General features: G+C 47.0%; 1 protein-coding gene across 8 annotated transcripts; it reads right to left on the bottom strand.

Annotated features, from left to right (window-relative positions):
- Positions 1–382: 382 nt before the first annotated feature.
- On the bottom strand, positions 383–19,976 carry ITGA10 (integrin subunit alpha 10). 8 transcript variants are annotated; one of them, XM_004480494.4, is made up of 30 exons: positions 19,752–19,899; positions 17,128–17,239; positions 16,815–16,924; positions 16,504–16,595; positions 16,151–16,265; positions 15,153–15,280; positions 14,843–14,991; positions 13,658–13,808; positions 13,290–13,455; positions 13,081–13,154; positions 12,699–12,843; positions 12,332–12,480; positions 11,954–12,097; positions 11,605–11,805; positions 11,180–11,310; positions 10,629–10,795; positions 10,392–10,534; positions 9,848–9,961; positions 9,544–9,629; positions 9,247–9,388; positions 8,978–9,070; positions 8,728–8,804; positions 8,509–8,598; positions 8,020–8,098; positions 7,750–7,863; positions 7,413–7,493; positions 7,152–7,265; positions 2,879–2,974; positions 2,507–2,620; positions 383–2,234 (listed from the first exon to the last, which is right to left on the bottom strand). In XM_004480494.4, the coding sequence occupies exons 1-30, from the start codon at positions 19,801–19,803 to the stop codon at positions 2,169–2,171; spliced, it is 3,495 nt and encodes a 1,164-aa protein (XP_004480551.1). In that variant the 5' UTR covers positions 19,804–19,899; the 3' UTR covers positions 383–2,168. The 8 variants fall into 8 exon arrangements, 5 of the variants coding, with proteins under 5 accessions (XP_004480551.1, XP_058165591.1, XP_023440990.1 ...); XR_011645367.1 differs by lacking the exon at positions 8,020–8,098; XR_011645366.1 differs by lacking the exon at positions 8,020–8,098 and having other exon boundaries at positions 7,413–7,510.
- Between the last annotated feature and the right edge of the window lie 67 nt (positions 19,977–20,043).

A 20,043-nucleotide genomic window follows, 5' to 3' on the forward strand; every position in this document is an offset into this window, starting at 1 on the left:
TCAATCATGCCTATGTAATGAAACCCCATATCTGGACACTGGAAGCACAGATTAGCTTCCACGATTGATAAAATACAATGAACGCACAGGGGTGGGGTGGTGACACATTCTGACTTCACACGGAGAAGATACGGAAACTTGTGTTTGAGACCCTCCAAAGAACTTGCCTATACATCTCTTCTTATTTATATCATTTTTGCTATAATAAAACCGTAATTGCAAGTTGAGTGCTTTCAGTGAGTTCTGTGAGTCATTCTAACAAAGTTTGAGAGGGGTGGAAACCCCCAAATTTGTAGTTGGTCAGAGTGAGGGAGGCCTGCATGAAAGCAGCCATATGAGTACTGTGCTCTTATCTTGTGGAGTCTGGCTTAACTCTGGGTAGTAAGAGTCAGAATTAAATTTTATTTTAGTTGGAAACCATAAGTTACTGTAGTCATTTACAGTTTATGTCAAAAGTGTACAAACTTATTGCAGTTTTTTGCACAAATCCTTACACTTTATAGTCTATGGTCTCTTAAATAGGTGGGAACTGCAGGAGGCTGGAGCATATCTCCAGTGGGAAAGTCAAGAAAACATTTCAAATACTTCATAACTTTGCCTTCCAGAGACTCCAACGTGTAAGGTCTCAGGTGAACCAAGAATCCACTTCGCACCATTCCTAAGCAGTCTATATCAGGGAACTCAAAGCCTGAAGTCATTGACACTGAACTTTATTTGTTTTGACCTTCTGATATACTGTCTACCCTATTGGGAAACAAGACAATGCCCATGAGGGTGGCTTTCTGCAGAATGTCTCTGGACATGCCAAAATAAACACTTTACGAACAACCCTGAAGGACAGGTTCTGTGGCTGCTAGGCGACTGTACGATCAGATCTCCTCTCTTCTCAGCTCTAAATGGTTGCTGATTCTTCAAATGACTGCCAGAGCTGCACTCTGAAGAAATACGTTACCAGCTGTTGATGAGAATGTAATTCCCTTTACTGGCCATGACCAAACAATGGGAATGAATGGGAGTGAAGGGGGTGGGAGAGAGTCCAGAGACATCAGGCAAGGGTTGGTCAACTGGTAGCACCAGAGAAGCTCTACAAAGTGTAGGTGTGATTGGGAACCTTTTCCAAGGAGCTTTTTGTGCTACACAACCAGTGCTTATTCCCCAGACACCTCACACCACACACTTTGGCTTCTTCCTTAATGCAGACCCCACTTGTTTAGAACCCTAGGGACTGCTGCTTCCCAAAGCTGATAAAGCAAAAGGATTTTCCGCCGTCTCCTTATCTCTGGAGAATAAGGAGGCACCAAGGCAGGCCAAAGGGTGGGGAAGGCCTGAGAGAGGTGGCAAAAACACAGCCTGAAGTATCTGGTCTTCTCTGCTATTCCAGCTCTAGCCACCTGGGGGCCCCTGGCTCCAGAAAATCAGGCACCATGCCCTGGCTTTGCTCCCGTAGAAGGCTGCCCGGTTGGGAAGCCTATGCCCAGCCAGCCTGGGGGCAGCTCTGTTTCACCAGCACCTGAGGGCGGGTGAGCGCGCGAAGTCTCAGGTTTCAGGGGGATGCCAGTTGCCCGTCTAAAGGCTCCTCTGTTCCTTGGAATCGTACAGAATGTCTCCTGTGGCTTTTTCCCCTCCCTCCTTTTTTCCTGTTGACTCTCCCCATCCGGCCCTCTGAATCACCAGACTCCACAGGAAAGCAGCAGATGTTGACTTTACTTCTTTCAAGCCAACGTCAGCTCCCTCCTGTGGAGTAGGGGGCAGGCAAGAAGGTGAGAAGGCAGGGATTGAAAAAGGATAACCCTTATCCTTTCCAAATTGTGAGGGAAGGCATAGAGGGACTCTCAAAGGTGTAAGCGACTTAGGGAAAAAAAGTCTTGATTCCTAGAAAAAAGAAAAAAACATCAAAACATCCTCAGAGACCCCAATGCCAGCTGTGGAACCAGGATCGTAAGGAGGAGGGAAGCACAAAGTGGGAGCACTGGTGTTTTCGTGCCAGCCCTTCTTGTCATAGACAAAGCCTCATCTTTTGTCGATAGCTTCCCCGTGACTCAAGTCAGGTCAGACTGCAGGTTTGGGGAAAGGGACCAGAGACTTCATCTGACCCTGCAAACCTCCACTCTTATGGAAGTCTCTTGAAGAAGCTGCCAGGGAGGACTTTCTAGAGCCTTCTTCTACATTCATTGCTCCAACTTCTCTTCTCTTTCCTCTTCCTCAGGGATTTTCTTACGGGCAAAGAAGCCAAGCTGTAGAGAAAGAGATAAGAGTCATTACCAAATGCCTTGACTGGGGATCTTGCCAACAGCTCTCAGACTTATCTGAAGTCTGTACTTTTGTTCTGCTTCCAAAAACAGAATTAAAATTTATTTTATTCAGCTTAGTTTAAATCAACCAACACTTGCAAAATACAGTGAAGGATATCCAAGCATGATACCCACTGTCTGCTTGGCTGCCCTATTCCTGGATCCCTCAAACCATGGGTACCAAGCTCCATACTTCCCACTAAAGCAGTGCTTACCTTCCAAAGGCAGAAGACAAGGAGGGCAAGCAGAAGCAGTCCTCCCAGGACGCTACCGATGAGAATCCACAGGGAGACGAGGACAGGGCGAGTCTGAATCACCTCCAGGAGGCTCTGTATGGGAAGAGAGGTTGTTTTTTACCTGTACCCTTTAGCCCAGCTAGGCTCACTCCATATAATAGCAAAGCCAGCCCCCAAATAGAAGAAATAATCACTTCTTTCTATTCAAAGGGAAGAAACTGAAGCAGGAATGGGGCCCTGTACACTGATTTATCATTTGTGACTCACCAACAGCTGCCTAATGGTGCCCAGGGTGCTCTTACCCCATCCTTATCCTATTTTCACAGCTTTAAATTCAGTCCCCAACCCCACCTCACTCCAACGGGCGGCTTCAGTCAGTCGTAGGACACTGCCCTCCTCAGTTTCTAGCTCAAAGGTGCTGACCACTGTCAGAGACTTGAACTTGGCCTGTAGAAGAGTAAATGGGAAGGCATTTGAATGAGCCTTGACAAGGTGGTTTGGTTCTTTGGAATCCCGAAAGCAAAGACATAGCTGAGAGGCACAACTTCCAGGACACTCAAGACCAGAGCCAAAAGATTGGAGACCAATGGGAAAAGATAGGAAAAGTAATAAAAGGAAGTGCCTCTGGCCCATCATAAATGCTGCTTGCTCTACCTGAAATGCATCCCATTCCCTTTTCCTTTGGCTAACCCTTATCCCTTTTTTCTTTATTTATTTTTAGGAGGTACCAGGGATCAAACTCGGGACCTTGTACATGGGAAGCAGGCACTCAATCACTTGAACTACATCTGCCCCCCTCCCCCTCCTAATCTACCACCTGTATTAGGCTGTAATACTCTCTTTACTTCTCTGCCTTTCACCACTGAACTATCAGCAACTTGAAAGCAACGGCTGTGTCTTACTAATGTTTGTGGTCCCAGGGCCTAGTGCTTAGCATGGTACAAGTACATAGAGGTTTCTTAATAAATCCTTGTTGAAAGGATGAATAAATGAATGGGGAAAAAAGTCACCAAAGAGAAATACATATGGAATTAGACTTGGAGAAGGGTCGCCTGCCAGACTTAATATGCCTAATATACATACCTATATCACAAGAATTTTGTGTTGTTCAGAGTAGATGATATATGGGAAAGCACAATATAAATCCCTAGTGCTAAATAAATGAAGGCTGCTATAATTATGATGTCATTTCTCACTCAGGAGCTCACACTGATTTCTGATGGTTTATCATATTCAGTTTTCTCTATCTTTAGAGACCTTTCATAATTTAAAATTATACTATTTTACTTCCTGCTACTCCCCAATACAAATTCTGCATGTAGTATCAATCATTTATTAAGAGCTCAGAAATCAATGCTCACATTTATGGCCAACTGAACTTTTAAAATTTTATTTAGAAGTTATAGGTTGAGAAAAATCATGCATAAGATATATTAAATACAGAGTTCCCACATGCCACCCTATTATTAACAACTTGCATTAGTGTGGTATATTTGTTATAATTCATGAAAGAACATTTTTATAATTGTACTATTAACTATAACCCATTGTTACAATAGGGTTCAGTATTTGTACGGTCTTATGTGTTTTTTTTTAAATTTTTATTCTAGTGCCATTTATACAACCTAAAATTTCCCCTTTTAACAACCTTCATATATATAATTCAGTGCTGTTAATTAACATTCACGATGTTATGCTACCATCATCACCGTTCATTTCTAAAACTTTACAATCAACCCAAATAGAAATTCTGTACTATCTAAGCATTAATTCCCTATTGCCTACCTAAGCCAAGCCCCTTGTAACCTAGATTCTGACTCTATGAGTTTGCTTATTCTAATTGCTTCATATCAATGAAATCAAACAATATTTGTCCATTTGTGTCTGACTTTTTTTGCTCAACTTGATGTCTTCAAGGTTCATCCATGTTGTTGCATGTATCAGAACTTCATTCCTTTGTAGGACTGAATAATATTCCATTGTATGTATATGCCCACATTTTGTTTATCCATTCATCAGAAGGTAGACCCATGGGTTACGCCGATCTTTTGTCAATTGTGAATAATTCCACTTTGAACATTGGCATACAAATATCTCTTGGAATCTCTGCTTTCAGTTCTTTTGGGTATATATCTATAGAAGTGGGATTGCAGGGTCATATGGTAATTTTATACTTAGCTTTCTGAGGAACTGTATGGCCAACTGATTTTTGACAAGGAGCAAAGTCTAGTCAATTGGGAAAGAATAGTATTTTCAACAAATGGTGCTGGGAAAACTGGATCTCCTTTTGCAAAAGAATGAAGGTGGACCCCTATCTCACATGATATACAAATATCAACTCAAAATGGATCAAAGACCTTACTATAAGAGCCAGAACTATAAAATCTCTAGAAGAAAATGTAGGGAAGTATCTTCAGGACCTCATGTTAGGCAATAGTTTCTTCTACACCCAAAGCACAAGAACAAAGGAAAAAATAGATAAATGGAAGCCCATCAAAATTAAAAACTCTTGTGCCTCAAAGGACTTTATCAGGGAAGCAGGTGTAGCTCAACTGATAGAGCGTCCATCTAACATATGGAGGTTCCAGGGTTCGATCCCCAGGGCTTCCTGACCCATGTGGTGAGCTGGCCCATGCACAGTGCTGCCACATGCAAGGAGTGCTGTGCCACTCAAGGGTACCCCTACGTAGGGGTGCCCTATGTGCAAGGAGTACACCCCGTAAGGAGAGCTGCTCCATGTGGCACCCAGGAGTGGCGCCACACACATGGAGAGCTGATGCAGCAAGATGACACAACAAAAAAAGATGCAGTTTCCCATTGCCACTGGATAATGCAAGTGGACGCAAAAGAACATACAGCAAATGGACAGAGAGAGCAGACAGTTGCGGGGGAGGGAGAGAAATAAATAAAATAATAAAATCTTTTTTTTAAAAAAAGGACTTTATCAGGGAACAGATGTGGCTCAGTGGCTGAGCCGCAGCTTCTCAAATATGAGGTCCAGGGTTCAATCCCCAGTCCCAGTACCTCAAATAAATAAATAAATAAATAAATAAATAAATAAATAAATATTACTTTATCATGAAAGTAAAATGACAATCTATACAATGGAAGAAAATATTTGGAAACTGCATTCTGATAAGGGTTTAATATCCAGAATATATAAAGAAATCTTTCAACTCAACTACTGAAAGACAAATAACCCAGTTTAAAAACGGGCAAAAGACTTGAAGAGACATTTCTCCAAGGAAGATTTACAAATGGCCAAAAAGCACATGAAAAGATATTCAACATCATTAGCCATTAGGGAAATGCAAATAAAAACCACAATAAGATATCATTTCATACTCACTAGAATGGCTACTATAAAAAATAATAAGAAAAGAAAACTACAAGTATTAGAGAGGATGTGGAAAAATAGTAACAGTCACTCATTGCAGGTAGTAATATAAAATGGTGCAGCCAATTGTGGAAAACAATTTGGCAGTTCCTCAAAAAGTTAAGTACAGAATTACCATACAATTTCACAATCCCACTTTTAAGTATATACCCCAAAGAATTGAAAGTAGGGATTAGAACAGATATTGGCATGCCAATCTTCAAAGAGGAATTATTCACAATTGACAAAAGATGGGAGCAACCCAAGGGTCTACCAACTGATGAATGGATAAACAAAATGTTATATATACATACAATGAAATATTATTCTGCCCTACAAAGGAATGAAGTTCTGATACATGCAACAACATGGATGAACCCTGAAGACATCAAATTGAGTGAAATAAATTAGATATAAATATTGTATGATTTCACTGATAAAAACAATTAGAACAAGCAAACTCTGAGAGTCAGAATCTAGAAAATAGGATAGGGACTAGGGAGTTAAGGCTTCAAATATGCAGTTTCTATTTGAGATAATAGAAAAGTTTTAGAAATGGTTGGTGGTAATGGTAGCACAATATTGTGAATGTAATTAACAACACTGAATTATATATTTGAATGTGGTTAAAAGGGGAAATTTTAGGTTGTATATATGTTACTACAATAAATTTTTTTAAAAAATTCATGGAACTGCACAACACAGCAAGGCCTAAATTAAACCATGGACTATAGTTAATTAAAATGTGAAAAAAAAAATCAATCACTCATTCATTCATTTAGCAAAAATGTATTAAGCACCTACAATGATTTAGGCTTAGTGTTGAAGGTTGGAGGTATTTGCCTCAGAATCTATCTAACACAGTGCCCTTTATAAAGTAAATTGCACTTGATGGATTATTAATTGATCAGATTTAGTTAATCTGTAAATGTTGAGTCATTATTAATATAGCACTAAGGAATGGTAAGTGGAAAAAATACGAAGATAATAACTATTTTCATTACTCAATAAAATTCACCATATGTCTTGTTCATTGTTTCATTTCTTCTTCACAATGAACCAAAGAAATAAAAATTATCTCCATTTTAAAGATGAGAAAAGTTTAGAGAGATAAAATAATTTGCTCAAGGTCAACAGGTTAGTAAGAGGCAAAGACAGAACTTGAACACAGGTTTGGCTCTCTCGGAAACCTATGCTAAAGTTCCTGATAGGAGCAGAAGCAGGGAGAGGCCAAAAGGAAAGGCTTACCCTCCGGAAAAATTCATTGTGAACCAGCCTCAGTAACCCAACAGAGATCTCAGTCGCCTTTGCCAGCCGCCCAAGGCGGCACCTCACGACCTGGCACCGGGTATTGCTCCCATTCTACCAGGAGAAAGAGACCAATCAGGACTGTGGGGTAGAAAGGTCTCCTCCCCTCTTGTGGCCCCACTACCTTGTGCCACAGCTCCCCGGACTCCACTGCTCCCCACTGCATCCCCACTCTGGACACCCTCCTCTTGGAACTCATACCAGTCTGCTGGTGTGCTGAAGCTCCTCTGCATGCACAGGGGATCCTGGCGGCTCTGTCAGGTTCAGCACTGTGCAGCTTGCCTGGAGGAAGATCCAACCTGAGGGACCCTCCTGATGGTAAGAGGCCGGCCACCCTAGGCTGAGCAGGAACATACCTCCCATATGCTTGCAGTTCTTGCCCAGATAATCCCTTTCTTTCTTCCTAAAGAGCCACATACAGAAAAGGAGGCTCCCCCAGGGGACCCAGAAGATATGTAGCTAGTGTGGGTGGAAGTCTAGCTTCAATGAGTCCACAAGCTCAAGGTGGCAAGTGTCCACACAGTCTAACCCGACTCACATTATTAGTGATGACTTGAGACAAGGATAGGAAGTAATTGCCCCCATGGGCCACAGCTGGAAGGAGGGCTGAGATGATGAGGCCACTGACCACATAGCAGCCAAGATTCTGCACCTGAGAGGAAGATTGGAAATGGGAGGAGGTGGGAGACAAAAGACCCTTCCTTATCTGTTCCCCTTCACCCCAGATACCATTGAGATCCAAGAAAGACTCTTTCCATTCTTTTCCCACACAACTGTTGCTCCTCCCCCTCATGCCAAGGCTTCTCACCCTAAGAGTGGTTTTGAATTCGGGGCCCACTGGGAGGACCCTGTATGGGTGAACCTCATAGCGGTGCAGGGTAGACTCACTGCGTGGACACCAAGTCAGGAAGTACATGGTCACAGCCATGACACAGACACAGGGGTATATGATCAGCACACAGACATGGATTCAGAGAAGACAGGGCCAGCACATGGATAAAGAGGTGGGGGCACATGGAGAAAAGAGAAATGGACATGACATGGACTTGGCGCAAACTTCATGGCCACATCCATCCCTCCTTCCCCCAGCTCCATTCCCCAGGTACTCTGTTCCTAGGAAAATAAGATTCTTAAAAGAGAAGGTTTCACAGATGAGTGAGATTAAGAGCAAATAAAAGGAGCAGTCCCAAGATTTGGGGGTTCTATGAACACTGAAGTACATGGAGGGAGAGGGAGAAAACATAAACACTATGAGTCTGGTGTCAGAACTGGGTCCCAGCTGGGAGCTGGGTCATACCTAGAGAACAAGAGCTGAGGCTCATACTGGATGTAGGCTGAGGCTTGGGCAGTGTTATCTTGAATGGTCCTATTTGTCTCCAGGCTATTGCTGTAGGTGAGGAGGAGAGGCTCACATCATCTCAGCCCTCCTCAGACAACTCTCTCTGATAGCATCCCCTTACCCCCTCCAGTCAAGACCCAAAAGAAGAGGTCTGAGAGGAATTTCCCTTGTTCTTACCTGGTAGTGGTTAGTCTCACGAGGACCTGGCTCAGGAGGGAGGAACAGCTAAACTCAAACTCTAGCAGAAAGGTCACCTGGCAGGGCAGGGGACATAGGACCATGGTAGATTCTTCTGCAGGAGGCAACTCCAGAGGAACAGGAATTGTTCCTCTGGACAGGAACTTTATATGCCTCCTTCCCTCCAGGCCCCATAGATCCCAGCCCCAACTCTCCCAGAGCTCCTTTCTCATCCTGGGCCCTAACTCACCTTGGCCCCAGTCTGGAAGACAGGGTGTCCCACACTGCAGAGCCGGGCATGAGGGGAAGGGGCGGAGCATTCTACCTTCACTGGGCTGTTCCTCTGAGGGAGAGGAGGTGGGGTGGAGGCTGGACCTGGGGCTGTAGTTGTAAGGCAGCTCTCCTCCCCCAGCCTCCAAACTGTGTCTTCCTCCAGAGTACCTCAAGGCTGAGGCCAATATCCCAATCTCCATTCTCCTTCTTTCTCCCCTCTTCCCCAACCCCCTCCCCCAAGGGCACCTGAGGAGTGAGGCTGGTCAGGTGGAGGTTTCTGGAGAAGGTGAGACTCAGGCTAGTGTTGTAGGCATTTTCCTTCCTGTTCTCCAGAGTGGCTGACACCACCACCTTCCGCCTACTAGCTCGAACCATGAATGGGGCCTTCCTAGGAGGGGTGGATAAGGGATAGGCCAGGAGTTGAAGGGGAACCGAAAGCCTCACTCCTGTTATCTTGGGTGAGCAACAACCCCCCAGCACCCTTCTAGTCCCTTCCAATCTGTCTCAGGTCACCCTGGTTTAGCCAGTTCATGTCTAACCCACCTAGAGCCTCTAATGTCCATATTAGCTCGAAGCACCAGGTCCGTGACACATTCATTGTCAGGGCCACAGTCCTTGGAGAAGGGAATCTAGAAGGGAGAGAATGGGATGGAGGCTGAGAGGAAGGCTAGGAGAAAAAAATGGGATAGGGGGAAAGGAAGGTGGAAGAGTGAGTATTCTTTAATTAGGGGGAGTCCCAGGCCAGATTTCACTGTGCTGTCATGCCTCCATCCTCCCCTTTCTCATGAATTCATTGGGAAGGACAGTGTCGGGACCCTGGAGCAGAGCTGGGCTTGGCACTGCTGACCAGCTTTTGTACGGAGGTAGGTGAACCTTCATCCAACACAGGCCCTGGCTTTGTGGTATTATCCAAGGCAAAGGTCACAGTCAAGGCCACTGGCCGGAGGTAATCCGATGCATCCTGGGGGAAACCAGAGTCAAGGGTCATGTGCAGCCAAAGCCAGCGGTACATCCCAGGCCCCTGGCAGGGTGTGACTATCATAGTGATGAAGTACTGAGGATTTTCTGTTTGCTGGGCATTGACCTAAGGTTTTATTGATATGACTAAATTCATTCTAACACAAGTCCTAGGTGGCAGTATTAGTATTAGTTCCCCTCTGCAGGCAAGGAAACTGAGGTTTGAAGGTTAAGTGATGTACCAGAGCTCATGGCTGGTAGATGGCAGACTAGGATTCAGACCCAGATCAGCCCGACCCCAGGTCAGGTAAGTGTCCCCTCCCTCCCTCTCCTGGCTTCTGCTTTCATGCTGATCTAGCTGGCATTCCTCCTCAAATTCAGCCTCCCCCTCACTCCCAGGCCCTGCTCTAAAGCAGGTCCTGTCCCCTCCTCACCAGCACATGGAAGGGCAACTGTTCACAAGTGACATTCCCCACACTGAGCTGGAGCCGCCGAGGGGACAGCCTCTGACCAGAGCCATCGAACGCTGCACGGGCCCCAGCCATCCACTCATCCAGTGAAGCTGTGAACCTCACATCTGAATAGGGGAGGCAAGAATGAGGCAGAGAGGGGTCCGGAAACCAAGGCAGGCAAGGGGTTGAGGGTTGACGAGAAGGACTGGAGTTGCTTACAGAACTGGTGAGCCCAGCGGCCCGGAGTACGAGAGGTCACTCGGAAACAAAGGGCAGCGGTCAGGCAGGCTGCTTCCTGGCCTCGCCGCTTGCAGTACCGCTGAACCACACTGACAGCTGGTGGGGTCACGTCCAGCGAAGGGGATATATGGACAATGGGCCGGGAGCTGGAGACAGGGTAGAAAAGAAATGCTAGCAGAAGGAGGGAAGCTTCCTGAGAAGCGTTTGTCTCTCCGTGGTCAAAGGCAAGAACGATGCTGCCCCACTTCCACCTCTACCCACAGGGACTAGGTGCACATGGGTCACCATTTCCTGACACCCCTGACAGAACTGAGGTGATGGCTGACATTAATGAATAAGCACTTACCATGTGCTAGGCACTGCATTAAGATCTTTATGTAGGTTATTTCATTTAATCCTCAAAATAGGCCTCTAAGCTAAGTACTATTATTATTCCCAATTTATAAACTAGGAGATTAAGTTGACCAAGGTAATCAAATCTTAATGGCTATGCTACCTGGTCCAGTGCTACCTGAGCTGGAACCCCTCACCTGAGCAGGATGGCTGCCCCTTGGGCACCCACAGCCACATCCACCAAATCATCTCCATCCAAATCTAGTCGGCCATCCACACTTCGGCCAAAGTAGCTGAGGGGCTGAGGCATGGAGACAGCAGCAATCCGCTGAAAGGAAGGAAGAGGAGACTGAGGTAGGGACTAACACACCCGGTTTCCCAGGCCTCTCACCTGGCTCTCTCTAATCCTCCCATGAGGCATGGGAATAAACGAAAAGTAACTGTGTTCAGTGGTCCCTAGGTCAGCACCCTGTATCCTATCCCATCTCCTCACCTTGTAGCCTACTGATTAAATCACTTGCTCAGTTTGGGAATCAAGTCAAGGGGACTCTTGATAGGCCAAGAGAGCTCCTCTCCTCCCCTTCCTACAACCATTCCCTTGCCTCATCTGGGCACTCCTCACCTGGGCAGGATGGGGCCTGACTCCACTCTGGGTCCCATGATACAGGTACAGTGCTCCCTGGTGCCCATCCTCAAGGGGTGCCCCCACAGCCACATCAGCAAAGCCATCTTGATTCAGGTCAGGAAGAGCACCCATTGCAAAGCCAAACCGAGCATCCTGGGGGGGTTCAGGCTGAAGTGTTCTCTGAAGTGTCAGCAAGGGCTGGTGGAGGTGAAGAGAAGATTGAAGATGCTGGTCTGACAGTGCTAACCTCTCAGCCAGCCTTCCCTCCCTTCCACTTTCTCACACACACACACACACACACACACACACACACACACACATCCTAGGGGATCCCAGCAAGTCTCACCTGGCCCACCAGATACACATAAACACGTCCTGTCTCCTTGTTCTGGGGTCCCAGGAACATGGGAGCAGCCACAAGTAAGACATCAGTTGTTCCATCCCCATCCGTGTCCAATGGGCAGAGCTCACTGCCAAAGTATGAGCCAATCTGGGGAGTGGTGGATGATGGTGACCCCAGAGAAAAGGGAAGGTGATTGTGGACAAGTGGACTTGGTGGGAAGCACTCACCAGCCTGCTAATCTGGTCCTCACCCCTGACAGACTCTGCCAACCAGAATTCAGCACAGATTTCTCAGGGCTCTCTTTTGCCCATTCACATTCTTCCCCACCACCCAGAGGTGCCTCCAAGATCCAAGAGTCCCACCCTCCCTTGAATGCCCTACCTGCTCCCCCTGGAGGCTCTGGGCGACCCTCACAGTCCCATCTTTCTTAAGCTGGAAGGCGATGACCTTTCCTCGATGTCTAAACCGAGGAGCCCCTGAGAGAAATAGGCGGCGACCACCCCGCAATAGCATGGAGGAAACAGAGTACCCTAGAGGTGGGGAAGAAATCAGGGGTTAAAGTGAAAGAAGATGGGGTCAGTGTATGAGGATTCCCGAAAGGCACCGGAGGAGGTCCTAGAGGAAGTAGAAGGAGGTTAGTGAGAAGCAGGGGATTATATGAGTTAAGAGGGAGTACTTCATACACCCAACTGGGAAAACAGTGCACTCCCCAACTTCAACCAATTCTGTTCAACTTTCTGCTACTCACCCAGGTAGGCCGCATGGTTCTGCAATGCAGGAGGAAACTCATCTTCCAGGGCCATTCGTGGGGGGGAAAGGCGGTAACCTTCTTCAAGCCAGAGCACTGAGCCCCCCCAGTCATAGGCCCCCACCATCCCAAAGAGAATCCCATCCTGTGAGACAGAACCAGATGAGGTCACTGAAAAGACAGTGGGGAATAAGGAGGAAAAACTCTCCAAGGTCACTAAGGGTAGGCTGGAGGCAGTTGGAAAGGTATGGGAAGTAGAGTGTAGAGTTGGTTACAGGAGGACTCTGGACAGGGGTTGAGGTTATCTGGGTCAGAGGTAGGAAGGAGTCACGAAGGGGTCAGAGGTCAGACAGGAACATGAAAGAGTCAGAGTCAGTCCAACCTTCAGCCGATGAGTGGAGAAACCAATCTGAGACATTTCCAGCCCAAACGAGCTTTCATTCTCTCCATGGGACCCTTGAGCATGAGAAAATATCAAGGCAATATCAGGGGAAGACAGTTCCTCCTTTGACCTGCTGAATTCATTCCAGAACCCAACCTACACTCCAGATTCCCTGACTCTGTTCTCCATTTCTCTGGGGCAATAATTACCCTCAAGGCCAAAAATCCGGTCTCCTAGTGCATCTACAATGTCAGTCAGCGCAGCCTCATCTGTGACATTAAAGAAGAACCGCTCATCTGGATCACTGGCAATAGTTCGGATTTCCCGCAGGAAAGCACTGGGGTCTCTCTGCCGACGGAGGTAGTGACCAAGGACCTGGGGTCAGATCAAAATTGGGGTCTGTTGGCTGTGTGGAATGAGGTGTCAGAGATGGTACAGAAAACAGCCAGCTAAAGTGAAAGAAAGGAAATATGGCTGAAGTCTGGGAAGTAGTCACTGCTCCTGTTTTCCCGAAGTTCCCACTCCTAAATGTCACACCCTTCCCCCAAATCCTCCCAGATCCAGAATCGAGTCTCACGGCAATCCCATAGCGCTTCACTCTTCCAGCCTCACAGGCCTTTAGTGCTGCAGGAAGCTCCTCCCCATCATGTGATTCTCCATCGGTGACAACTACCAGTAGCCTGGCAGCCTCTGGTCGGCCCCCACGGGACTGACTAAACCCTTCTGTGCTGAGAAGATAAAAAAAGGAGTAAGACGTGACTAGATGTGTGCAGACACACATAAACACACACACACACAGGACTTAAGAAATCATCAGCAATTCACTGAGGTCAGGCACCTTGCCTTTTTCCCCATCTCCCCAACAATGTCTAGCGTGGAGACTAACACCCAATAAAACTACGAATGCTTGAATGTCATTTAATATACACAGCAGCACACCAATGCAAATAAGAACAAAATCAACCCATTCATAAATTCATCCAACAAATACTGCATTTAAGAGTACAAATATTGGGAAACGGACGTGGCCCAGTGGTTAGGGCGTCCGTCTACCACATGGGAGGTCCGCGGTTCAAGCCCCGGGCCTCCTTGATCCGTGTGGAGCTGGCCCACGCGCAGTGCTGATGCACGCAGGGAGTGCAGCCCCACGCAGGGGTGTCCCCCGCATAGGGGAGCCCCACGCGCAAGGAGTGCACCTGTAAGGAGAGCCGCCCAGGGCGAAAGAAAGAGCAGCCTGCCCAGGAATGGCGCCGCCCACACTTCCCGTGCCGCTGACGACAACAGAAGCAGACAAAGAAACAAGACGCAGCAAATGGACACAGAGAACAGACAACCAGGGGGAGGGGGGGAATTAAATAAATAAATAAATCTTTAAAAAAAAAAAAGTACAAATATTAAGGGAATGTAGAATAAAGGAGAATGGTCAGATCAGGGAAGTCAGCCCAGGGAAGAGTTTTGAATCATGTTTGGAAAGTGGGCTAGAATGTGAGTTTGTGGAGAACTTGAGGGTCAGAATCAGGGTGAGAGATGAAGATGGAGAAAGACTTCTGTCTGAGGAAATAAACAAAACAGAGACATGGAGAGACATGCAATGAGAGTGCAATGACAGCCAATTTAGCTTTCCCCTGCCCACCACTAATGAGCCCAGAAGTGTAAGCATGCAAGACATCTTGGGACATACACAGTGCACTCCCAACCCTCCCCTAACCCATCTAGGCCCTTACCACTCAGGCTTCCCACACTCCCCTTCACCATGCCTCACCAGGCCACCATTATTGCTTGAGCAGTCTTTGTTTCTCGTCCCTCCCGCCGGCTCAGGTTCCTGGCTGCTCTCACAACTTCTTCCTTGGTTCTGAAGTCTCCCAAGGACCACTCGTGTACAGGGCTCTCCCCATACTGTACCAGTCCCACCTGAGAATAAAGTGTGCACTCAAATGGAATGTGTGTATGGGTGTTGGGAGCTGGAGAAGAAAGTATGTGAGGGATGGGAGATGAACATCTGGATACCACCGAAGACACCACCAACATTCTCTCCCTGTCACTCTCCCCGCAAGCCATCCATACTGTCTTACCTGTATCTGCTCTGGGTCAATAAACAGTCTTCCCACCAGTCTTCGTAGAAAAGTCTGAACCTCAAACCAGGGGTATATGCTGTTGGAGCCATCCAAGACAATAACAACATCCATGTAGGTGGGGCAGCCTACGAGGAGGGATACAATGATGGGCAAAGAGTGGCAGAAGGGTATTGGGTATGTGGGTCACAAGGGAAGAGGTCACAGGAATGTATATTCAATTCTAACATTTATTAAGCACTTATATATGTGCAAAGAGGGTACTGTGCCAGGCCTGCATCGATGCAGAAATGAATAAAAGAGAAAGGCTGCTGGGGATTGAGTCATGTCCTCCAAAAAGGTGTGTTCAGGTCCCAACCCCTATGGGTGTGAACCCATTTGTAAATAAGACCTTAGAAGATATTATTTATGGTGTGCCCAAAAGGAATGAGAAGGGCCTTATCAAATATGGTGGTAGTCCTTATAAGCAAAGGTAATTGGACACAGGCAGAGGAGCCAAAGGGGAGCAGCCAGAAGCTGGAAGTCATGGAATATGGAAGAGAAAGGAGAAGATGATCCCAAGTGCATTGCCATGTGACAGAAAAGCCAAGGAACCCCAAAGATTACTGGCCAGCAGAAGATAACCAGTCCTGAGAGGAAGTAAACCTTTTAGCCTCTGCAACCATGAGTCAATAAATCCCCCTTTGGAGATGAAGGTATGAAAATAGATGATATATAGGAGAATGGTGAGGTGAATGCCATGGCCAAGGCATGTGGTATGTGGAGGATTTCCTGAGAGTTGAGTTTTCAAAGTTGGTTTAGGTCAGATCTGGGATTCTGATGCCTTAGTAAGGAGCCTGCATTTTAATGTGTTAGGAAACATGGAACTTTTGCAGGGCACATAAGCAATGAGGATAGCCATGAAGGCCCCCGGACAGGCACTATCCCCTTTTGCCCATCTTTTCCCACCCTGCACACCCTCTTGGGGACTGAGCAGTCAGGCCCTTCCTCTAACTCACGCTGGGCTGTGGGTGCCAGGCTTTCCTGGGGCCGGAATGAAGCATCTACACGGGCGCAAATTCCAGAACTGAAGACAGAGGAGCCACAAGCACGAGACCAGAGAGGGGCACAGGCCTGGGGATGGGTGGGGGAAAGAATTACTCCCAGGCTTGGGAGAGCACCCACAGAGCAAGTTCCCAACTGAAAGAAGCATTGAGACCACTCCCAGAGATTCCCTTCCTTGCTTTCTAGATTTTTGTGTTTTTTTTAAACATCTTGTCCCCACAGCAAAGACTAGTTTCCCTTACCACAACTTGTTTTTTCCTCTGCTATGAAACTTCAAAGACATGCCACCACCCTTTCCTTAGCTCACCATGAATCCACCATCATCATCTGTCTCTAGTAGCGACATTCCCAGGTGCATATTCACAGCAGGTCGAGATGAATTTCCCAGTGGATAGTCACCTGGTTGAGAGAGCAAGGCAGAGAGAACAAGATCAGAGGGTCACAGATGGATGTGCTTGAATTCAGGGTGACTATGGAAGAGAATGAGAAGGTATCAGTGAGGATTGAGTCAGGGAGGGGAAGTATATAAATTATGGGAGTGAAGAAGTGAGGTATAGGGGGCCAAACTACCAGAGTATCAAGGTAAGGGGTTAGGAGAAGAGTCACGCATCTTCTTACCCAAGTGGCTCTTGGCACATGGGACATTGGGTGGTCCCCCCACAGGGCAGCGATAGACATCCCCCCTCCGGTCACCTGAAGGCCCATCCCAGGGGGCACCCACCAGCATCCTGGAAGGAGGGTGTGAATATGAGCATAGTGTGAGCATGACTTTTGAGATACAGGCCAAAGGGAAAATGAATGGGGTTGGCAAATTTTGAGCCTAGTTACCTCCAAAAGACCTGATAAATCAGCTTAGCTTTCCAGCTACCTTGCCTCCCCTTTACCAGCACCATCACATACCAATCCCATGGCCCTCTGGTTTCTCTCTCACCATCGCCGTCCACCCCCAACATGTTGTAAGACACTGTATCCAAATTCAGCCTCAGGTGGCCCTGGGAATAGGCGTGGGTGAAGCACGTCCAGGTTAAAGGGAAAGCAGAGACCTGGAAGGCCAGGATCATATGGTTAGCATGAAGCAGTGGAAGAAGCCAATGAGAGCCCAGGGATGTACAGTCGGAGAAAAGTTATGAGGGATCATTTTTGTCTTTATTTTTATAATGTTACATTAAAAAAATATGAGGTCCCCATATACCCCCCACCCCCCTCACCCCATTCCTCCCTCCATAACAACCACCTCCTCAGTCATCATGAGACATTCACTACATTTGGTGAATACATCTCTGAGCACCGCTGCACCTCATGGTCAATGGTCCACATCATAGACCACACTCTCCCACAGTCCACCCAGTGGGCCATGGGAGGACATACGATGTCCGGTAACTGTCCTGCAGCACCACCCAGGACAACTCCAACACCCGAAAATGCCCCCACATCACATCTCTTCCTCCCACTTCCCATCCCCAGCAGCCACCATGGCCACTTTCTCCACACCAATGCCACATTTTCTTCAATTACTAATTACAATAGTTCATGAATAGAATATCAGTAAGTCCACTCTAATCCATACTCTTCCTCCATCCTTAGAATGGTTGTGTCCACTCCACATCTATATCAAGAGGGGGCTTAGATTCCACATGGATGCTGGATGCAATTCCCCTGCTTTCAGTTGTAGGCACTCTTGGCTCCCTGGTGTGGTGGTTGACCTTCTTCACCTTCATGTTAGATGAGTGGGGTAAGTCCAATAAACCAGAGTGTAGGAGTTGCAAGTCTGTTGAGGCTCAGGGCCTGGTTATCACATGGTCAGTCCAGAGATTCAGGTCCCCTGGGTATACATTATACCCCAGCGACAACTACAGTTCCGGTAAAAGTAACAGGAGAGACTTATGGACAAAGATCGCATCTAAGTCCAGCTCCATCACACAGAAACACAAACTCCAAAGTAGGGCCAACTGACATGGCACTAAACTCCATCTGCCATGACCATAGAACCTTTGGTTCTCTGTAGCCCTCAGAAGAACCAATATCTACTTTATCTGTCTCTGGGACTCTGCTCAGGTGTGCATAAGGGCAACCCCTCTGATAACCTCCCGGCTCTTTCTGGAGACTCATAGCCATATAAACTCATTTGTCCTTTCCATTTCCCCCTTTTATTCAGGTCAAAAAGCATTTTTAACTCCTGGTATTATGGGAACATTTTTATGTCAGTCTATCTTCCTCCTCACACACTCTCACACACTCTCCTGGCCTCTGTCAATGTCATGTACTCAGAGCCCCAAACATGGATGATCCCTTCCTACGTTTGGGTCCACATGTCTAACCGGTGGCCTTCTGCCATGCTATGCACAGCTGTGTTTTCCATTCCTGCCCCTGAAATCTTTCACAGATGTGTCTAGAAAGGATTCTTTTCCATAATTCCTCCTACACATCTTCCTCCTCAAACTGTGAAGGTCAAAAGAGGGAGAGGGGCTTTCTGCAGTCCCAGTACAACCATTCCTTCTAAATTCTCCCAAACCCCAGGACCACAGGGAGGACAAGAGGAGGTTAGAGAGCACGCTGGGCCTGGGTGTCTCCTTCTCTTTCCATCTCTTCATCTCCCATTGTCAATGTTACACTCTCATTCTCTTTCTCCAATGTCTAGGTCTCTGGCTGATTCTAGCCCTGGAAACCTCAGTGGTAATTAACTGGGTGGGGCCACCCGCCTGCCCACACATATGGTTTGCCATCCATTCTTGCCAGGAGTCCCACCACCCCAAAGTTTCCCACAATTCTCTTCCTTTCACCCTCCCAATTGTCCCCCTGCCCACCTCCATGGATTCCTCAGCTCTCAGCCCCTTCTGCAGGTCGCCATCATGTCCTGGCTGATTCTTCCCTCCCCACCCTAAATTTTTTTAAACTCAGAGCTGGTATTTTAGGAACTAAAGATTATAGGGCACTGTTGAGGAAAAATTCTAGACCTCTGGTCTGTCTTAGAGTTCTCTTCCTATCCACCCCCCCGCCCCAATGTTTTATTCCTTCCTTTCAAGCAACCCCCTCAAGACACCCAATTACTGCCACCAGTGGGTATTTTGTTTGTGAACCCTTTTTTGCATCCAGAATACTAGCAAGAGTTGTATGACCAGAGACTGTAGCCCATTCGTTCCATAAAGTCAGAGTTCTGACCACATGGGTTAGTCAGCTATGCCTCAGGCCCCAGGGACCACCAATGGTGGAAGTAGGGAGGGAGAATACAGGACTGACTAGCCACGTGGAAGGCCACAGCATGTTTCTTTTCTGTCTCCTCACTCCTCCAGGGGCTCAGGACAAAGGCTTTAGATAATTGGACATAAATCTTAGGCAAGGCCCTGGGCAGCTTCAGTTCCTGTCATTCTCAGTAAGAAAGCAGTCATATGTGTGAGTACAAGAACACAAGTGTACACACATGCACACACCCGCACACACACACTAGAAATGCAGAACCAGTATTTACCTCTCACCGTAACTCCCAAAGAATTTTAACCCCAAATGATCCATATGCTTTTCATTCCCACCAGAAACCAAGAAGTTAACCTCCCTCACCTGACAGGAACATCAGGGGCAAGAACAGGTGAAGGATGAGGGGGAGCTCCATGCCTGGTTGTTCTTCTGTCTGAACGAGAAGTCCTCAGTGCCTCTGTCCTCCTTTTCTGTTTTCTTTACTTTCCCTCTCATCCTGCCCCCTCCCACTGGCAGCTAAAAATAAAGTTGGAAGGAATGGGAGGAGTGATGGTGGGGAACTGTGGGGAGCCCCACACCAAGGAAAGCAGGACTGAGTGAATTTAGCCTATTTTTCTGCCTTGCTGCTGCCCCCTGGAGGCTTTGTCTCAAAATT

This window comes from Dasypus novemcinctus, chromosome 13, assembly GCF_030445035.2.
Source record: "Dasypus novemcinctus isolate mDasNov1 chromosome 13, mDasNov1.1.hap2, whole genome shotgun sequence".
Classification (NCBI taxonomy): domain Eukaryota; kingdom Metazoa; phylum Chordata; class Mammalia; order Cingulata; family Dasypodidae; genus Dasypus; species Dasypus novemcinctus.